General features: G+C 50.5%; 8 protein-coding genes across 8 annotated transcripts; 4 read left to right on the plus strand and 4 right to left on the minus strand.

Annotated features, from left to right (window-relative positions):
* Positions 1-564: 564 nt before the first annotated feature.
* Positions 565-1,199, plus strand: ASPVEDRAFT_39873 (nuclear transport factor 2 family protein). The gene is made up of 4 exons (XM_040812025.1): positions 565-590; positions 678-749; positions 885-986; positions 1,060-1,199. The coding sequence occupies exons 2-4, from the start codon at positions 690-692 to the stop codon at positions 1,174-1,176; spliced, it is 279 nt and encodes a 92-aa protein (XP_040666171.1). The 5' UTR covers positions 565-590; positions 678-689; the 3' UTR covers positions 1,177-1,199.
* A 409-nt stretch (positions 1,200-1,608) lies between these two features.
* On the minus strand, positions 1,609-2,613 carry ASPVEDRAFT_126903 (PQ-loop repeat-containing protein; the record flags this gene model as incomplete). Its single annotated transcript, XM_040806402.1, has 3 exons — positions 1,609-2,182; positions 2,235-2,492; positions 2,546-2,613. 3 exons carry the CDS (start codon positions 2,611-2,613, stop codon positions 1,609-1,611), a joined length of 900 nt encoding a protein of 299 aa, XP_040666172.1.
* A 450-nt stretch (positions 2,614-3,063) lies between these two features.
* ish1 (double-strand break repair enhancer MSC1) lies at positions 3,064-5,465 on the plus strand. Its single transcript, XM_040812026.1, has 4 exons — positions 3,064-3,541; positions 3,611-3,661; positions 3,714-4,653; positions 4,713-5,465. Exons 1-4 carry the CDS (start codon positions 3,457-3,459, stop codon positions 5,185-5,187), a joined length of 1,551 nt encoding a protein of 516 aa, XP_040666173.1. The 5' UTR covers positions 3,064-3,456; the 3' UTR covers positions 5,188-5,465.
* A 3-nt stretch (positions 5,466-5,468) lies between these two features.
* On the minus strand, positions 5,469-6,568 carry ASPVEDRAFT_39876 (cytochrome b5-like heme/steroid binding domain-containing protein). Its single transcript, XM_040812027.1, has 4 exons — positions 6,458-6,568; positions 6,351-6,378; positions 6,059-6,296; positions 5,469-5,981 (listed from the first exon to the last, which is right to left on the minus strand). Exons 1-4 carry the CDS (start codon positions 6,465-6,467, stop codon positions 5,751-5,753), a joined length of 507 nt encoding a protein of 168 aa, XP_040666174.1. The 5' UTR covers positions 6,468-6,568; the 3' UTR covers positions 5,469-5,750.
* Positions 6,569-6,770: 202 nt separating this feature from the next.
* On the minus strand, positions 6,771-7,610 carry ASPVEDRAFT_81986 (uncharacterized protein; the record flags this gene model as incomplete). Its single annotated transcript, XM_040817117.1, has 1 exon — positions 6,771-7,610. One exon carries the CDS (start codon positions 7,608-7,610, stop codon positions 6,771-6,773), a length of 840 nt encoding a protein of 279 aa, XP_040666175.1.
* A 1,328-nt stretch (positions 7,611-8,938) lies between these two features.
* Positions 8,939-10,683, plus strand: ASPVEDRAFT_51603 (uncharacterized protein; the record flags this gene model as incomplete). Its single annotated transcript, XM_040814502.1, has 2 exons — positions 8,939-9,066; positions 9,129-10,683. The coding sequence occupies 2 exons, from the start codon at positions 8,939-8,941 to the stop codon at positions 10,681-10,683; spliced, it is 1,683 nt and encodes a 560-aa protein (XP_040666176.1).
* A 462-nt stretch (positions 10,684-11,145) lies between these two features.
* On the minus strand, positions 11,146-11,495 carry ASPVEDRAFT_81988 (translation machinery-associated protein 7; the record flags this gene model as incomplete). The annotated part of the gene is made up of 3 exons (XM_040817118.1): positions 11,146-11,240; positions 11,316-11,405; positions 11,474-11,495. The coding sequence occupies 3 exons, from the start codon at positions 11,493-11,495 to the stop codon at positions 11,146-11,148; spliced, it is 207 nt and encodes a 68-aa protein (XP_040666177.1).
* Positions 11,496-11,987: 492 nt separating this feature from the next.
* ASPVEDRAFT_129054 (putative serine/threonine protein kinase (Prp4)) lies at positions 11,988-14,474 on the plus strand (the record flags this gene model as incomplete). Its single annotated transcript, XM_040806603.1, has 3 exons — positions 11,988-12,697; positions 12,749-12,963; positions 13,021-14,474. 3 exons carry the CDS (start codon positions 11,988-11,990, stop codon positions 14,472-14,474), a joined length of 2,379 nt encoding a protein of 792 aa, XP_040666178.1.
* Between the last annotated feature and the right edge of the window lie 99 nt (positions 14,475-14,573).

A 14,573-nucleotide genomic window follows, 5' to 3' on the forward strand; every position in this document is an offset into this window, starting at 1 on the left:
TTAGGCCTGATGCCTTGCGCTTACGGCATCGCTCCAGGCTGCCCCACAGTCACCTCCCCTCTCTCGGGAAATCCTTCTCAGCCTTCTCTCTTGTCAGGCTATTTGATCGGGCAATAACTCTCTCGCTTCTCCTCAATACCTCTATCGCACCCAAGTTGTGCTCTTTCTCTTAATTCCCCTCTGACATCAATTTCAAACCACACAACCTATCAAGATGGCTGGTAAGTCATTATCCTTGCGCACTCCCTTGCGCAATATTTTGTTTGCCCCTCCTTGAGGCTCTGAAACCCCCCTCCAGCAGGAACCCGAGTCACAATTGAATAAGCCTGCAAACTCCGTAAAGAATGGTCCACTAATTCTTCTATCAAATGTTTATAGACTTTCAAGGAATCGCACGTACGTTATCCCTATGTCGATTGCCATTGCGGCCGACCATAACTTCCCTACCGCCCCGGGAAGCGAAACAACGGGCAACAAAACAAAAGCAAAAACAAATAGAGACGAAACCTAACATCTCGTAAACAGAGCAATTTGTTCAGTTCTACTATCAAGCCTTCGATAGTGACCGCCAGGGCCTCGCGGGTCTCTACGTATGCCCTTCACCACTTCCTCTTCTAATACCACCGGGGCAGAAGAAACAGACGGGCTGACTGCTATATTTTTTGAAACCCCAACAGCGAGACCATTCCATGCTCACTTTCGAAACAGCCTCTGTCCAAGGTGTCAGTGCGATTATTGAGAAACTGAGCGTGAGTAAACCAACCCTGAACCTCTACACGCCCCTGCCCACCCCATGCGCCGGTCTCGCCCGCACAAATGTCGCAGGATTATAATCACGGGTTTATCTCGGTAGTTTAATGGATACTAACTTATTCGGGATATAGAACCTACCCTTCCAAAAGGTCCAGCATCAGGTCGCTACTTTGGATTCCCAGCCCTCTAGCGAACAAGGCGGCATTCTAGTCCTTGTTACAGGTGCTCTGCTGGTATGTGCGGGTTAGGAAGATGGAAAGGGATACAGATGAAGCTAATGCTTTCTTTCTTTTTCTAATCCGATAGGTCGATGACGAGAAGAAGCCCATGAACTACACACAGACTTTCCAGCTCCAACCTGATGGTGCTGGAAGCTACTTCGTCTTCAACGATATCTTCCGCCTGATCTACAACGCTGCTTAAGAGATGTTCCATGAGATCTAGAAGAGGTGAATGATTGTTATTGTTTAAAGGTGGAGGACTTATGAATATTATGAACTGGAGGACGAAACTACCGTTCTGCTCCATCGCCGGCCAGCTGATGCTGGGGAAATGAGACAATGAAATATGGTTTCTCGTCCGTTTCTGCGAGAGTTCATTCGGTTTAAACATTTGAAATGAATACTATTGAACTTCAAAATATCGCGTCATTTATATTCAATCACTCAACTCGATCTCTTAAGATGTCTAGACTATTCTATGGTGCACGCAAAAAAGACATGCTAACGATTTACAGTTACTCGCAGCTTAAACAACCAGAGACACTAACAGAAATTGTGTGAGTAATTAGCTAAGATTGCGACAGTATTTGACGTAAGCTGAGACCGAGAGTTTATACGCCATTGAATGGGTATATCAGTGACTGTCTTGGAGGAGGGGCGTTTCTTCGTATGGACCTTCTTCATCTTGGGTATCGTTACTTTCGCCAGATCGGCTCGGGGGAGTATCCTTGTTATAGTCGTGGCTATGTCCCTTATTGGGGCCAAGGTACTCAAAGAACACTGATAGAACAAGGAGTGTGCCCTGTAAGCATGCCGTAACGATTAGGATGCCCCACGTACTCCAGCCCTTGCTACCCAGCCGTGCTGCCAAACTACCTGCCCAAACCAGGGCACCCGGGGTTTGAATGCACATCATGGGTATGCTCAAACTGCCTACGCAACGCAACCTAAGAGTGGTGTAAATTTGAGGGAAGTACTGAATGGAAGAGAGGATGGCGGCCGTGACGCCACAGAAATTCGACCAGGATTGGAGTGAGAATGGCTGCCTGAAGCCAACAGCGAGGGTGACAATAAGCATCACTGCCGCATGGACGGCACAAATTCCGGCCACAACCAGTGCGGTCCGGTATGTAGGTTCTTCCTTCTGCGTCACCGAGCTGGTGTTCGTTTGTCGTTCCCGCGGGAAGAATATGACGAAGAGAGTAAGTCTATAGTTGTAAGTTAGTTTTGTAAGCTTTGCTTGAAAGATATGGAACATACATCGCGAAGAAACTCAGCATCTGTGTTGCGATCTGCAGGATTCCCAGCAGTCCTGCAAAACACGACAGCCCGCTGACATCCTTGCAGCATGCAACGTCTTGCAGGCTCTGCCGCTGCGACACCATGTTTGCCAAAGCGAAGGTGCCTGAAGTTGTTCCCAATAACACGAAATATGGCGATATTCCGAAGGAGCTCCTCAACGTAGCAATACGGATTAATTGTGGCAGGTAGGAGACGAGGATCCCCAGCACGATTAAGCTAGCTTTGATTAGCGACGACGCAGATTTGCAGGCACGTCGACCAAAACATACATGGATAGAACGAAATTCATCGGGCCTGGTGAGACCAGATGTCCGCATTGTAAATTTGAAGAATCCATCTTCAAATATGGACGTTGGAACAGCAACGAAGCAGTTTCATGGGGTTCCCCGTATAGCCCGTTGCGAGAGTATGAGTTGGCCGAGGCAGATAACGGACCACCAGATAGACCGACCGAGCCGTCAGCACATCGTCTTCCACGAAGTGAAAGGCTTTCGGCAGTCGTTTTGCTTTCTCTTTTGGGGTTTCTCGGACGCGCCGGTGACCGCTCACGCCTAAGAATAAACGCTGGAATAGTTCGTTTGTTGATGGAGAAGGAGTGGGAGGTCCAGCCAGCCCGGGCGCTGTCTCCGCATTTCCCAGGATGGACAGCTTTGTCAGGTGGTTCGCTCTAACTACAAGTAGTTAACTAACTAGCCTCTTCTGGGATCGACAAGCCACCCGAGCCTGTTCTGGTATCTCACACCGCCTTCCTAGCCCATCACTGCAGATAGCGTCATCGGCAGATCGATTGCTGACAGTACAATGTACAGGGCCAACGATGAAGAAGTGATAACCCGATCAGCACAAAGTAAGTGCAGTGAGATTTACGGATTGTTTGTTGAGTTCTGCCAAGCCCAGCCAGCCAGAACAATGACACCACAGGCAGATTTCTTGGACAATGCTTGGTAGAACCAGGAATGTCCGCCCATCTATGACGCCAAACGCCATATGCCAGCACTGCATCCAATACGTCACTCGGTGGTGACGAAAGACCCTTCCCAGCTTTAAGACTTCCATGGGCATTTTTATTCGAGTTCTTTTGCTAAATGGCCCAACTTCGATAAATCTGTTTCAGTTTCAGTGCCATTGCAATTAACCCTGTCGAACTCTTTTACCTGAACAGCATATAACTAGATCGAGCATGAAGCTGCATCTAGCCTCCTGGCTGGTGTGCGCCCTCGCAACCGCTGATGCGGTCGGGGCGTCTACTTGGTTTAGCAAAGCTGGTGAGTCGACCTCACTTATGACATTCATAGTATTGTTATTGGGAGTCCGCTCAACTAACAAACCACTAGTGTATAACAAGTGGCACGAGACTGAGCTAGAGCGCTGGCTCTCGGATCATGGTACGAAGTGCTTCCTTGGTCAACCCGGTTCATCAACTAATGCATGTCCTAGGTATTCCGTACCCTTCTCCCGCTGATCGCAAGAACCTCGAGAACGCGGTGAAGACGAACTGGGATCTCAAGGTCCAAAAGCCACTTGGCCAACTCTCAGACCACGCTGGAGACCATTGGGAAAACACCAAGGAATGGGTCTTCGACACGTGGACTGACTCCCAGCTCAAATCATTCCTCGACCGGCATGGCATTCCCTCACCGCAGCCACGCAGGCGCGACACTCTTCTCAAGACAGCTCGTGAGAACTACGAGTCCGTTGCAAGGAAGCTGGACGAAGCCGCCCACTATCCCGGAAACTGGTTGTATGACCAATGGAGCGACTCTGATTTGAAGGTGTGGCTCGATGAGCGCGGATGGCCTGTCCCTCAACCTAGTTCACGGGATCGGTTAATCGCAGCTGTACGTCGTAACACGCGCTTGGCTAGTCTGCAAGCAAAGAGCATCGCCGCCTCAGTGGTCCATTCGGCCAATGCTGCACAGGAAACCCTGAGCGAAGCCTTGTTCCATGCTTGGTCCGACTCCGATCTCAAGAGATTCTTGGATGAACATGGTTTCCACGTTCCACAAGGTTCCCAGCGCAATGAACTTATTGCGTTGGCACGGAAGCATCGCGCAGCTCTTGTCGATCAGGCCTCTTCCGCTTCTTCTTCTGTTTCCTCAACAGCCTCTGACTACATCGGCGCCGCAACATCCAGGGCTGGCAACGAGTATGCCCGAGCCACCGATAACGCGGACTTGAAGTCTCAAGAAGCCTTCGACGCCGCCATCGACGCCTGGTCTGACTCTCGCCTCAAAGCCTTCCTCGACGCTCGAGGCATCCCTGTTCCCCAGAAGGGCAAGCGCGATGAACTCGTCGCTAAGGTGAGGCTGAACAAGCACAAGGCTGCCACGGGCTGGACCGCTTGGACATTTGACACCTGGGACACCGAAAATCTAAAGTATGCTCAAGCCTAGCTTTAACCTTCCTCTTTTACTGTGATACTAACGATGGCTCTAGGAAGTACCTCTCTTCAGTGAATTCGAAAATCGCCAACCGCGCCGGAGTCAGGCGTGATGAGCTCGTGAATGAAGCGCGGGAATCCTTCGACAAGGCCACAGCGGCCGGTGGCTCCCAACTCGCTTCTGCAACATCTTACGTCAAGGAAGCTACCGGCAACGCAAAAGATGCTACATTTGATACCTGGTCTCACTCGGACCTTAAGGAGTATCTTGATTCCTATGGTGTCCCAGTTTATCAAGGGTCTACCCTAAATGATCTGCGCGCCACTGCCCGGCGAAACGCCCACTGGTTCCGATACGGTACTTCGACGCCTCAAGGAGCGTTGTATGACAAGTTCAGCAACGCCGCGCAGTGGGTGCTGGACCAGCTGAAGATTGGTGCTGCGAGTGGTAGGGCCCAGGGCCAAGAGGCGGCGGAGAAGTTGCAGCATAAGGTTGATGAGGAGGAAGAGAAGATCCGTTCTGAACTGTGAATGCGGACCTGGTCGTTAGTTTAGTATGATTGAACGAATATCGTTGTTTCTTTTGTATCGTTGTTTCTTTTGTGTACACAAAGGTCTTATAATGTCGTGCTTTGGTTTTGCTTAATATCTTGGCTTGTATTTTAATGTCTGAAATGTTAAAATATATAAAACAGCCGGTGGAGTACGGTATTGATAGCAAGGTCGGAATATATATCCCGACACTGTACCTAAGGATCGCAGCAGCAAGTTTGCGACAACATTGGGATTTCGGACCCATTACATTGCTTAGACACATACTATTGTTTAAAAAACAATTGAATTAATTTCCCGAAGCTAATAAATCATGTCTCATAAGACTGCGCTTTTCCAGTACAGAATGACAAAAAGATCATACAAGCATACGAGTACCCTTGGATTAAAGTAATCCAAAAGCCCGAAACCTTTCCTATGTCCAGTCACTATAATCACTCATAATTCCTATCCTGCAAATCCAAGTCATCACCCAACCACTGTCACCTTATCTGCTATTCACCACACACCCTAAGGCAAGGCCGGAAGCACCCATGTCAAATTCATGACTTCGGCGCCTCGGGATCTCCCTCAGCAACCAGCTTCCCAACAACAAGATACTTCTCCGAGAACCTCTCCTCCCAACCTTGCAGGTTCTCCAACTGGTCCGCGTCCAGATCCTTCAAATCATCCAGCGGGGCCGAGAGATCCTCCGTTAACATCTCCCGGTCGAAGCTCTGGAAGGCAAGACCACGGGATGCATCCCGGCCGGCGAAATTCTCGTAGGGTCCACCCTATAACAACAACATCAGCATCGTTCTTATATAGTCCGGAGACGCAACCAAGACGGTAGGAAATAGAGTAGACATACCGGTCCATAGAAGTTCCTTCCGGGGGAAACATCAAACACACGGCCGCGGACAGCAAGGTATACAGGCTTGTCGTTCTCGCCGTTAAACTCGAGGAGGGTCTTCGGGATGAAAGTGCGGAAGACGACGGGTGGAGGGGCCTTGGGGAGGACAGCGGGCTGCTTGGGGCGAAATTGTAGGTAGACGAGGAATGTGAAGACGGAGACGAGGAGGAGGTTTATGGGGGAGGCGATTGAGAGCCTGGATTAAGAAGTTAGGGCTGCGTTGGTGGTGGGGAGGGAGTGTGGTACTGACACCTCTGCTTGCGGAGCTGTTCCGTCTACTGGAGGTGGGTTGGAATGGTTAGTATGAGTTGTTTTTTCTGTGCTGTGCCTGAGCGCGGTGAGGAGGGATGAGCTTACCTGCGGACATGATGGATAGGGGAAACTGTGATAGCTTCAGATGTGATCGAGAGCGATGTGAGAAGAGGATGGCGAGAGAGAGCTTCAAATGGCCGGTCTGTCAGTGTCAGCCGTCGGCAATCAGCCTTTCTATGACGGAACTCAGATCGGGAATGGGTCAGTTGCACGTGACACGAACCGGGGTGACAGCTGACGAGCCAATCAGCGATGGCATATTGACGGTCACATCGACGAAGGACATCTGGAATTCTTGATTGTTCTTACATCAAGGGAGTTTATCTTAACTAATATTATGCTCTTTGCGATTATATCATCATAACCCCGTTGCTAACACCGCCAACAGTACAAACAGGAAATACGCCATTGTTGGGACACGAGTCACCGCCGCCGCAGTCTCTCCTAACACATCCCATCGTTTTAAACTAGATTGACATGCCTCAGAGTTATTATTCCCACCAAACCAGTCCTGCAGGCAGTGTATCTGCTCCGAGCTAATCTGGGCTGTACAAGGATCGGGATCGATATAGGAGCTCGAGTCACGTCTAGGACAATCGATTGATGCGCCGCTCTCTTGCGCCGTCCACTGTCCCGCATACAACGGGCACACGTCAGATGGAATCTCAAAATCTAGTCCGCTCCCGTCGCCAACGGCTGTAAAGATGACGGTGCTATTCGACCGCGCAACTACTGAATTGCCGTCGATATAGGTCTTGCTCTTCCCTCCCGAACAAGTTGATGTTCTATACTCCCAGTCCACGAGGTATGTACCAGGGCGCAAGTAGTAGTTGTTTTCTGTGTATAGTTTGCCAGGGGCGAGGAAGCTATCGTCTGCGATGTACCTGAATTCGTTGAGCGTTGAACTGTCTGTCAGGTCTGGGCCGGTATAGTGGTCCAGAAATTTCTCGTCTGTGTCCCCGTCGAGCCATACGAACTTCCACTCAAGGCTCCACCCGAATACGTCTACAGCTTTGGCGTTCTGTATGGCGAACACAATAGGGAAACCGGTCATGTTGTTGTAGGTTTCATTTCGCGGAAAGAGAAGGTCGACCTCAACAGTCGTTGGATAGGAAAGTATCTTTTCCCCAAGCACCAGAGTGATCAGTGCCAGCAGGCAAAGCTGGAAGACGGCAAGACGATCGAGGAATTGGACCATGGCTAGAGACTCAGTTGCTTTGCATTACCCCAGCAGCGTCTGCTGTGATAATAAATACATCTGATCTTGATCACGAGTCAGATGTTCGTTTCTTGGCCAGATATTAGCGCCATGGCTTAATTTGAATGATTGGAATGGAGTCCGATGGATAGAGGCACCGGTTCGTATTAGCTTCCTTGGACTCGAGTTCGCCCCTTGGATTCCCGATTCATCCATAGCCAGATGGTCCGTCCACCTGCATACTAGAGGAGATTATGCTAGCGTGATCGGGGCCGTTCACAGGCTCAGCTCTGGTCGGCTCGAAGACTCTATTTGTCCCACCGAGCAACATGGTAGCTGTTTGCAGCCGCGTTTAGGGTTAAGAAACAACTAGGGGCACAATATAGCAAAGGAAAAGAGCAGGGCCCAGCGAGCTAATCAGGTGCTGGCAATTGTAAGTCACCCTGTATTGTGCCAAATTATAAAGTAAAATTGATTGAACTTCGTCGATCTGTCCGGACGAGGGCATGCATGGTCGCCAATCACTGAGAGTTTACCAGAGATAATCTCAACCCCTCTTGTGCAATATTATTATCCCCAGCAAGGAGATTGAAGCTCCACCCCCAATAGTTCTTCAGTCCTGTCCCAGTCGAAAAGTTTCAAGCTGCGAGAAGGGTTGTATGGCTGGACTTGGTGCTAACTCGTTTCCGACCGTTGCACGAACGGCCGGGCTATTTATAAATTAACTGGCGAGTTTCAGGCGACTGGGACCACAATTTTAATGGCAGCTAACCTGGAAAGAACTAGGCTGAAACAGTGTTCATCTTGTGAACTCCCAAATGATCCTCCTATCGAGGATGTGTTGGCCTCGGCCTGCGCCCTGAATCCCTTCTCTTTTGTTTGATCGGGCAACCATCTTTTTCACTTTTTCTCTCCTTCACGAGGCCTGTGGCTGCGCCGCTGCTTATTCTACAACTCTCTCTTAGTCTGCGACTTATCTCATCCCTTCGTTCTTTTCCTTCTTCAGCCTTCTCTACCTTTTCCCCTCCTTTAGTTTCCTTGTTTTGGATCGCTGCTCTAGAGCTTGCTTGGAGCCAACCTCCGATCGCCTCGATTTGCCGATCTTTTTTGTATACGACGTGCGGGCATGTCAACTGCTTGAGAACTTATCTAGCAGGTTGTCTTTCAGGTGTCCATTATTCGGACTATTTTCTTTTAAGCATTTGTTTTGAGCAGCGTTGGGTTTACTTGGGCTGAACCGCAGTAAGTCGCGACCATGGCGTACACAAATTAACACCGTACGGATATAAGAATTTCTGACTGATTCTTCAGTCCTAGAGAAGACCAATATGTGGGGGAAAGTGCCATTTCAGCGGACTCGCAAACCCTCAGGGGACAATCCATCGTCAAAAGATGTTCAAGGGTATCAGACAGCGCCGCCCACTGCCCAAACTCGCGCTGCGAAAGCGTTGCCATCGTATGCCAACCAACATACCAGACCTGTTAAATTTTGTGGTTTGATACTGATGGCTTTTCCAGCTCCCAACTAACCGCGCCTCAACCGGAGCACCATCCACGGGTAGCGTCTTCAGTCTATTCGAGAGACACCGTTATTTTGGATCATCACCGCCAACGCTCAATCAGCGATACATATCAGTTTCCTCCGCAGCTTCACCCTCCGGCCACGGCTGGTGCCCACTCTCAAGGAACGGGGAGTGTCGATGTGTCTCCTCCCGACTCTCCAATTAGCCGGGTCCACAGCCATGATAGCTCACGAGTTTCCCCTATAGAAGATGCAACCATGCAAGCGACTCATCCTAGAGGAACTGGGAGCAAATTCGCAAGCCAAATACCTGTCCCGCGGATGCGTGTCGATTCGCAGCCTGGCCAACAGCCACCAAATCCGACGCCGAGAGCTAAAGCAACCCGATGGGACGATTTCTCCGGGGAGCCAACAACGAGTAATCAAGGTAGATACGCGCAGGCTACTCCTAGCAGTGTTTCTTTTGAAAGACACGCATCTAGCGCCACCCCTCAGTCCACCAGCTCAAAGATTATCGGTTGGGGCAAGGAACAGCTCAACTCGAGGAGGAAACCATCCGAATCCCGTAATCGATACTTCTACGAAGCGACTCCTTTTGCTCCACGGGAACCATGGAGAGGCCAAAGTGGTCGATCAGTAACAATAAACCCGATCGAAGAGAAGCCAAGGAACCGCTCTTCATCCCGTCTACGCTTGTCGAGGAGCAACGATCGCTTAAGAGAAATGAATACCCCGTCGCCTGTCGCGGATATAGGGGCCGGAACAGTAACCACGACAATAACAGCTGGCGAACAAAACCGTCAGCCCCAACCTCGAATTCGCAGTCGCACAAATACGTATGATGCAGAGGCTGAGCCAGCAAGCAGAAGACCGAGGAACACTAGCGCCGTCGGCGGCACTGCCCCGCCGCGCGTCGATCTGACATCGGGGCCTCCGCTGAGCGCCAGCCTAACTGATTTAACGCTGGCTGAGGATGACGTCGACGAACCCACAAGTCGCTTCAGTGTCACGACCTACAATCCTACCGAAGCTGGAAGCCCAACTCCAAGCACCCGGAACAGCATCACCCCGAGCCCGCCGGCGAGTATCATCGAAACAGCGTCCCAACCCAGCGAAACCACGCCCTCAGTCATGTCTCGGTCTCGCCCTGTTCCCAGCATGATGGCGCCTGGAAAGCGACCCATCAGAAAGCCCACTCCCTCTGAAGTGCCCTCGGAGAAGGCGCTTCCCCCGAATCCGTCAGAAATGACCGCCCAGGATCGCATAGAAATGCTGGAAGCAAAGAGGAACGACCTCGTGCGCCGCAGAATGAATATCAACACGATCATCAACGAGTTGACGCAAGTCATCCAACCGAGTTCGGTCGCCTACGACATGGCTGCTCGCGAGGAGGTCAAGAAGACAGTTACGAGTCTTAATACCGAACTGGCCGAAATCAAGAAGGAAGAGCATGATATCGGCTTGAAGATACTCCGCGCCTGGAAGAAGCGCGAAAAGGAGGATGTATATGGCCAAAGCAGCAGCTTATGGGTCAAGAGAGTGACCAGTTGAGCATGTTATTTTTGATGGATTCTTCCATTGCTTCTGTTCGTCAACCCTTATTTGAGTTATGCCTTTTCAACTACGCTTCCGACCTTCAGCATTTTGAGCCCTGGTATCTATGTTCCGCTCTGCTATACCGTTTTGTTGGCGATAATGTTGGTGAAGATCTTCCTTTGTACCTGGTAGTGCGCGAATGATACCCTTCTTGTTTATATCTCTACAACCTAGAACTAGGCAAATGCCCCCACTACAACTATGGATCCTTGAAAAATCTATACCCTTAGGGTATAAGATGTCTACTGTAGAACACAAAGTCCATGAAAAAGTATCAAATGCCGCTCATTGATATGCGAAGCGAAGCGCAGGGTTTTTTTCATTGCCACTGCGGGTATAGAGAACCCCTTTGCATTCGTGGTTCGTGGTTCGTTGAATTCGTAAAAGAGAGAACTGCAGACTGTTGCCTAAACAGAATCATTTCTTCCCAGACTTCTTGATACCCTGGCTGCCTGTGTTCAGCGGGCCCTTGCCCTTAGCCTTGTCTAGCAGCTCCTTCTTCGCCTTGGCCTCTGTAGATTCGGAATAGATATATTAGCCACCAGAGTTTTTTTCTGAAAGGGCCGCAAATATAGAGGGCAACGTACCGGCTCTCTGCTTCTCCTTGAAAGCGAGGTCATCCTCGTCGAGATCCTTCTTCTCCTTCTTGGCCGCCTTGAGGGGCTTAACCTTGCCGCCTAGAGATAAGAGATTTAGCAAACCGCGCAAAAAAGAGGCCATAATGGGTCTAGGGTGCGAAACTCACCTTCTCTGCTTGCGCCACCCATTGTGATATGAGTATAAGAGTGTTTTGGCCGTAAAACGGTGTCTGGACTTGTTTGCGATGGGGATAAGGAGGAGGGGGACGGAAAAAAAGTGAGCAAGATATGAAAGCGCTGGCGGGGGAGAGGCTAGTACCCAAACGGGTTAGGCGTGAAATACTCTTTTCCCCGTGACTGAACGTCCCGAGGTGAGTAATGACGGAGAAATGAACATCTCGTTGCCCGAGGCCCAAGCATCAATCACTCTTTCCCATCTCGACTCTGACTCTCGAGCGCTTCATGTTCTGCTTCATCGTTTAGTGGTGATAAGATACACAGCGCTGTGGCGTCTCTACCCAGTTGGTTGGACTTTCTCAATCACTCTAAACGCTTTTAGCTTTCTGGAGGCATTCTAGCTAACACGAGTTTTTTTCTTGCTATCCGTGAAGCTGATCTATCTGTCACCTTTCGCTGAACACGGTCAATTAAGACTTCAAAAAGAGCCCGCGCTTCAGCACCATGGCACCACACAGGTCACGGTCTGCATCGACCGCCTCTGAGGGCGAAATCATCGAATCAGGTTCGGAGACGAAGGCAACTACGTCGCAATTTCCTCTTAATGGCAGCAGCGTTGACCGTCCCACCAGAGTTAGAAATTCATCCGCATCGGTGACCAAGTCACCTCGTCGGCAGAGATCCAGGACCAGGACCCGGTCGAGGTCGCGCTCCCCATACCGAGATTACAGAGGCTATAAGCGTCGGCGGGACGATGACTACGACTATGACTATAGCTACGACGATGACAGACGCTCTGGACGCACACCACCGCGACGCGCGGATTATCGACGCGATGGTGACCGGGGGTATTCGCAAAGGCAGCCTAGGAGCTACTACGATTACGATCGGGAAGAAAACCAGATCGCAGATCTTCGGTACGGCGATGATTATGACCAACGGAGGGAAAAGCGGGTACGGACGCGAAGCCGGTCGCCATACCGCGAAGTTCGGAAACGCAAGCAGTACTCGGGTGATGAGTGGGACTCGCAAAGATATCAGAGGGAGGACAGTGTGGCGTCGCAGAAAAATAGAAGGTCTTCTACTACTGAACAGTCAGTGAGCGAACGGGGAAAACCCCCAGCTGTCGCTCGACATTCTAGAAAAGATGCTGAAACTCAGAAAAATCAGGTTCAGGCAGCTTCTACGGCCGCTACCTCTAATGGCGATGATCGGTATGCCCGGCGTTTCTTTTCTGGACCGAACCGTACTAATATTTGCTCCAGCGTGAATGGTTCTACAGAGACTGCTGAAGAACAGCCGACCGAACCCATTGATGAGGCTGCCCAGCTTGAGGAACGTCGCAGGCGACGCGAAGCTATCAGGGCTAAATATAGAGACCAGGCAGCCCCATTACGCATCCAAGCACTACATCTTAGTGGTGATAGGGACTCAACCCCTCCAACAAGCGAGGCGGTAACACCAAGTAACGAGACACCAGGTATGCTTGTTTTATGCTCTCCGTATTTGAAGTCCGTGAATAATAACAGTTACGCAGACTCGGCCGTGACCCCCAATGAGAGCAACATAGATCCGTTTCCGGAGCTCAACGTTAACAAAGACTCGGATCTAGTTCATGATGGTGCTGTAGACGGCACTGACAGAGATGAGCCATCAGCTGCAGATTATGACCCTACTGTTGACATGAAGGCCGAGCGAGAAAAGCACGGCCAGCAGACTGGGAGCAACGAAGTCTCCGCTGCAAGCTACGATGAGACGCAAACTACCAAGCAGGACGTACTTCTCCCGGATGCCCCACCCCCAGCACCAGAAACGAAGGCGAAGGATCCTTATGATATGTTTGCAGACGACGATGATGATATGTTCGCCGAAGACAACGAGGAAGCAGCTCAGCCTACCCATGCGTCTGCCACGTCTGCTGTACCCCAACCTCGGGAGCTTGACGTTGGCATGATGGATAACTGGGATGACCCTGAAGGATACTATAACCTTCGGATTGGTGAGTTGATCAATGGACGGTACCATGTGCAACAAAACTTGGGCAAGGGGATGTTCTCATCTGTAGTGCGAGCGATCGACTCGGATAGTGGTAATCTGGTGGCGATCAAGATCATCAGACAGAATGACACGATGAAGAAGGCTGGCTTAAAGGAGATTGGCATCTTGGAGCAGCTTCAAGAAGCGGACCCTGATGATAAGAAACACATGATCAAGTTTGTACGAAGCTTCGAGCACAAGGGTCATTTGTGCATGGTCTTTGAGAACCTCAGCATGAATTTGCGAGAGGTGCTCAAGAAATTTGGCCGTGATGTAGGGCTTAACCTGCGCGCAATTCGAGCATACGCCCAGCAAATCTTCCTTGGGCTCAGCTTAATGCGCAAGTGCAACATCCTTCATGCCGACCTGAAGCCGGACAATCTCCTGGTCAACGAGCAGCGCAACCTTCTCAAAGTTTGCGACTTGGGTTCAGCATCACCAGTTTCGGATAATGAAATCACACCATACCTTGTCAGTCGATTCTACCGTGCGCCGGAAATCATCCTAGGGATACCCTATGATTACGCCATTGATATGTGGTCCATCGGATGCACACTATTCGAGCTGTTTACGGGCAAAATCCTATTCACAGGCCGCAACAACAACCAAATGCTAAAGTCAATCATGGAATGCCGTGGCAAATATCCTCCCAAGCTCCTCCGACGAGGCTCCCTCGCCCACCTCCACTTTGACGAAATGTCCAACTTCCACAGCACTGAAGAGGACAAGATCACCGGACGGCTCGCCACCCGTGTGATGGACTTCAAGAAGCCGACCCGCGACCTGAAGACCAGGCTATTGGGGCAAGGGACAAGAGGGATGAGCGATAGTGAAGCAAAGGAGCTGGCGCTTTTCGTTGACCTATTGGAGCGCTGCCTCAGTCTGAACCCGGAAAAGCGATGCACCCCAGCTGAGGCACTGAAGCATCCATTCATTTCGAGGCCGAAGATCTGATATTATGACGACGACGATCAACTGCTATTATTACTATAAACATTGAACATAACGAATGTCAGGCTGTTAAGACTCCATAGGACGAGGCCGGTGACACAG

This window comes from Aspergillus versicolor (assembly GCF_001890125.1).
Source record: "Aspergillus versicolor CBS 583.65 unplaced genomic scaffold ASPVEscaffold_3, whole genome shotgun sequence".
Lineage (NCBI taxonomy): Eukaryota > Fungi > Ascomycota > Eurotiomycetes > Eurotiales > Aspergillaceae > Aspergillus > Aspergillus versicolor.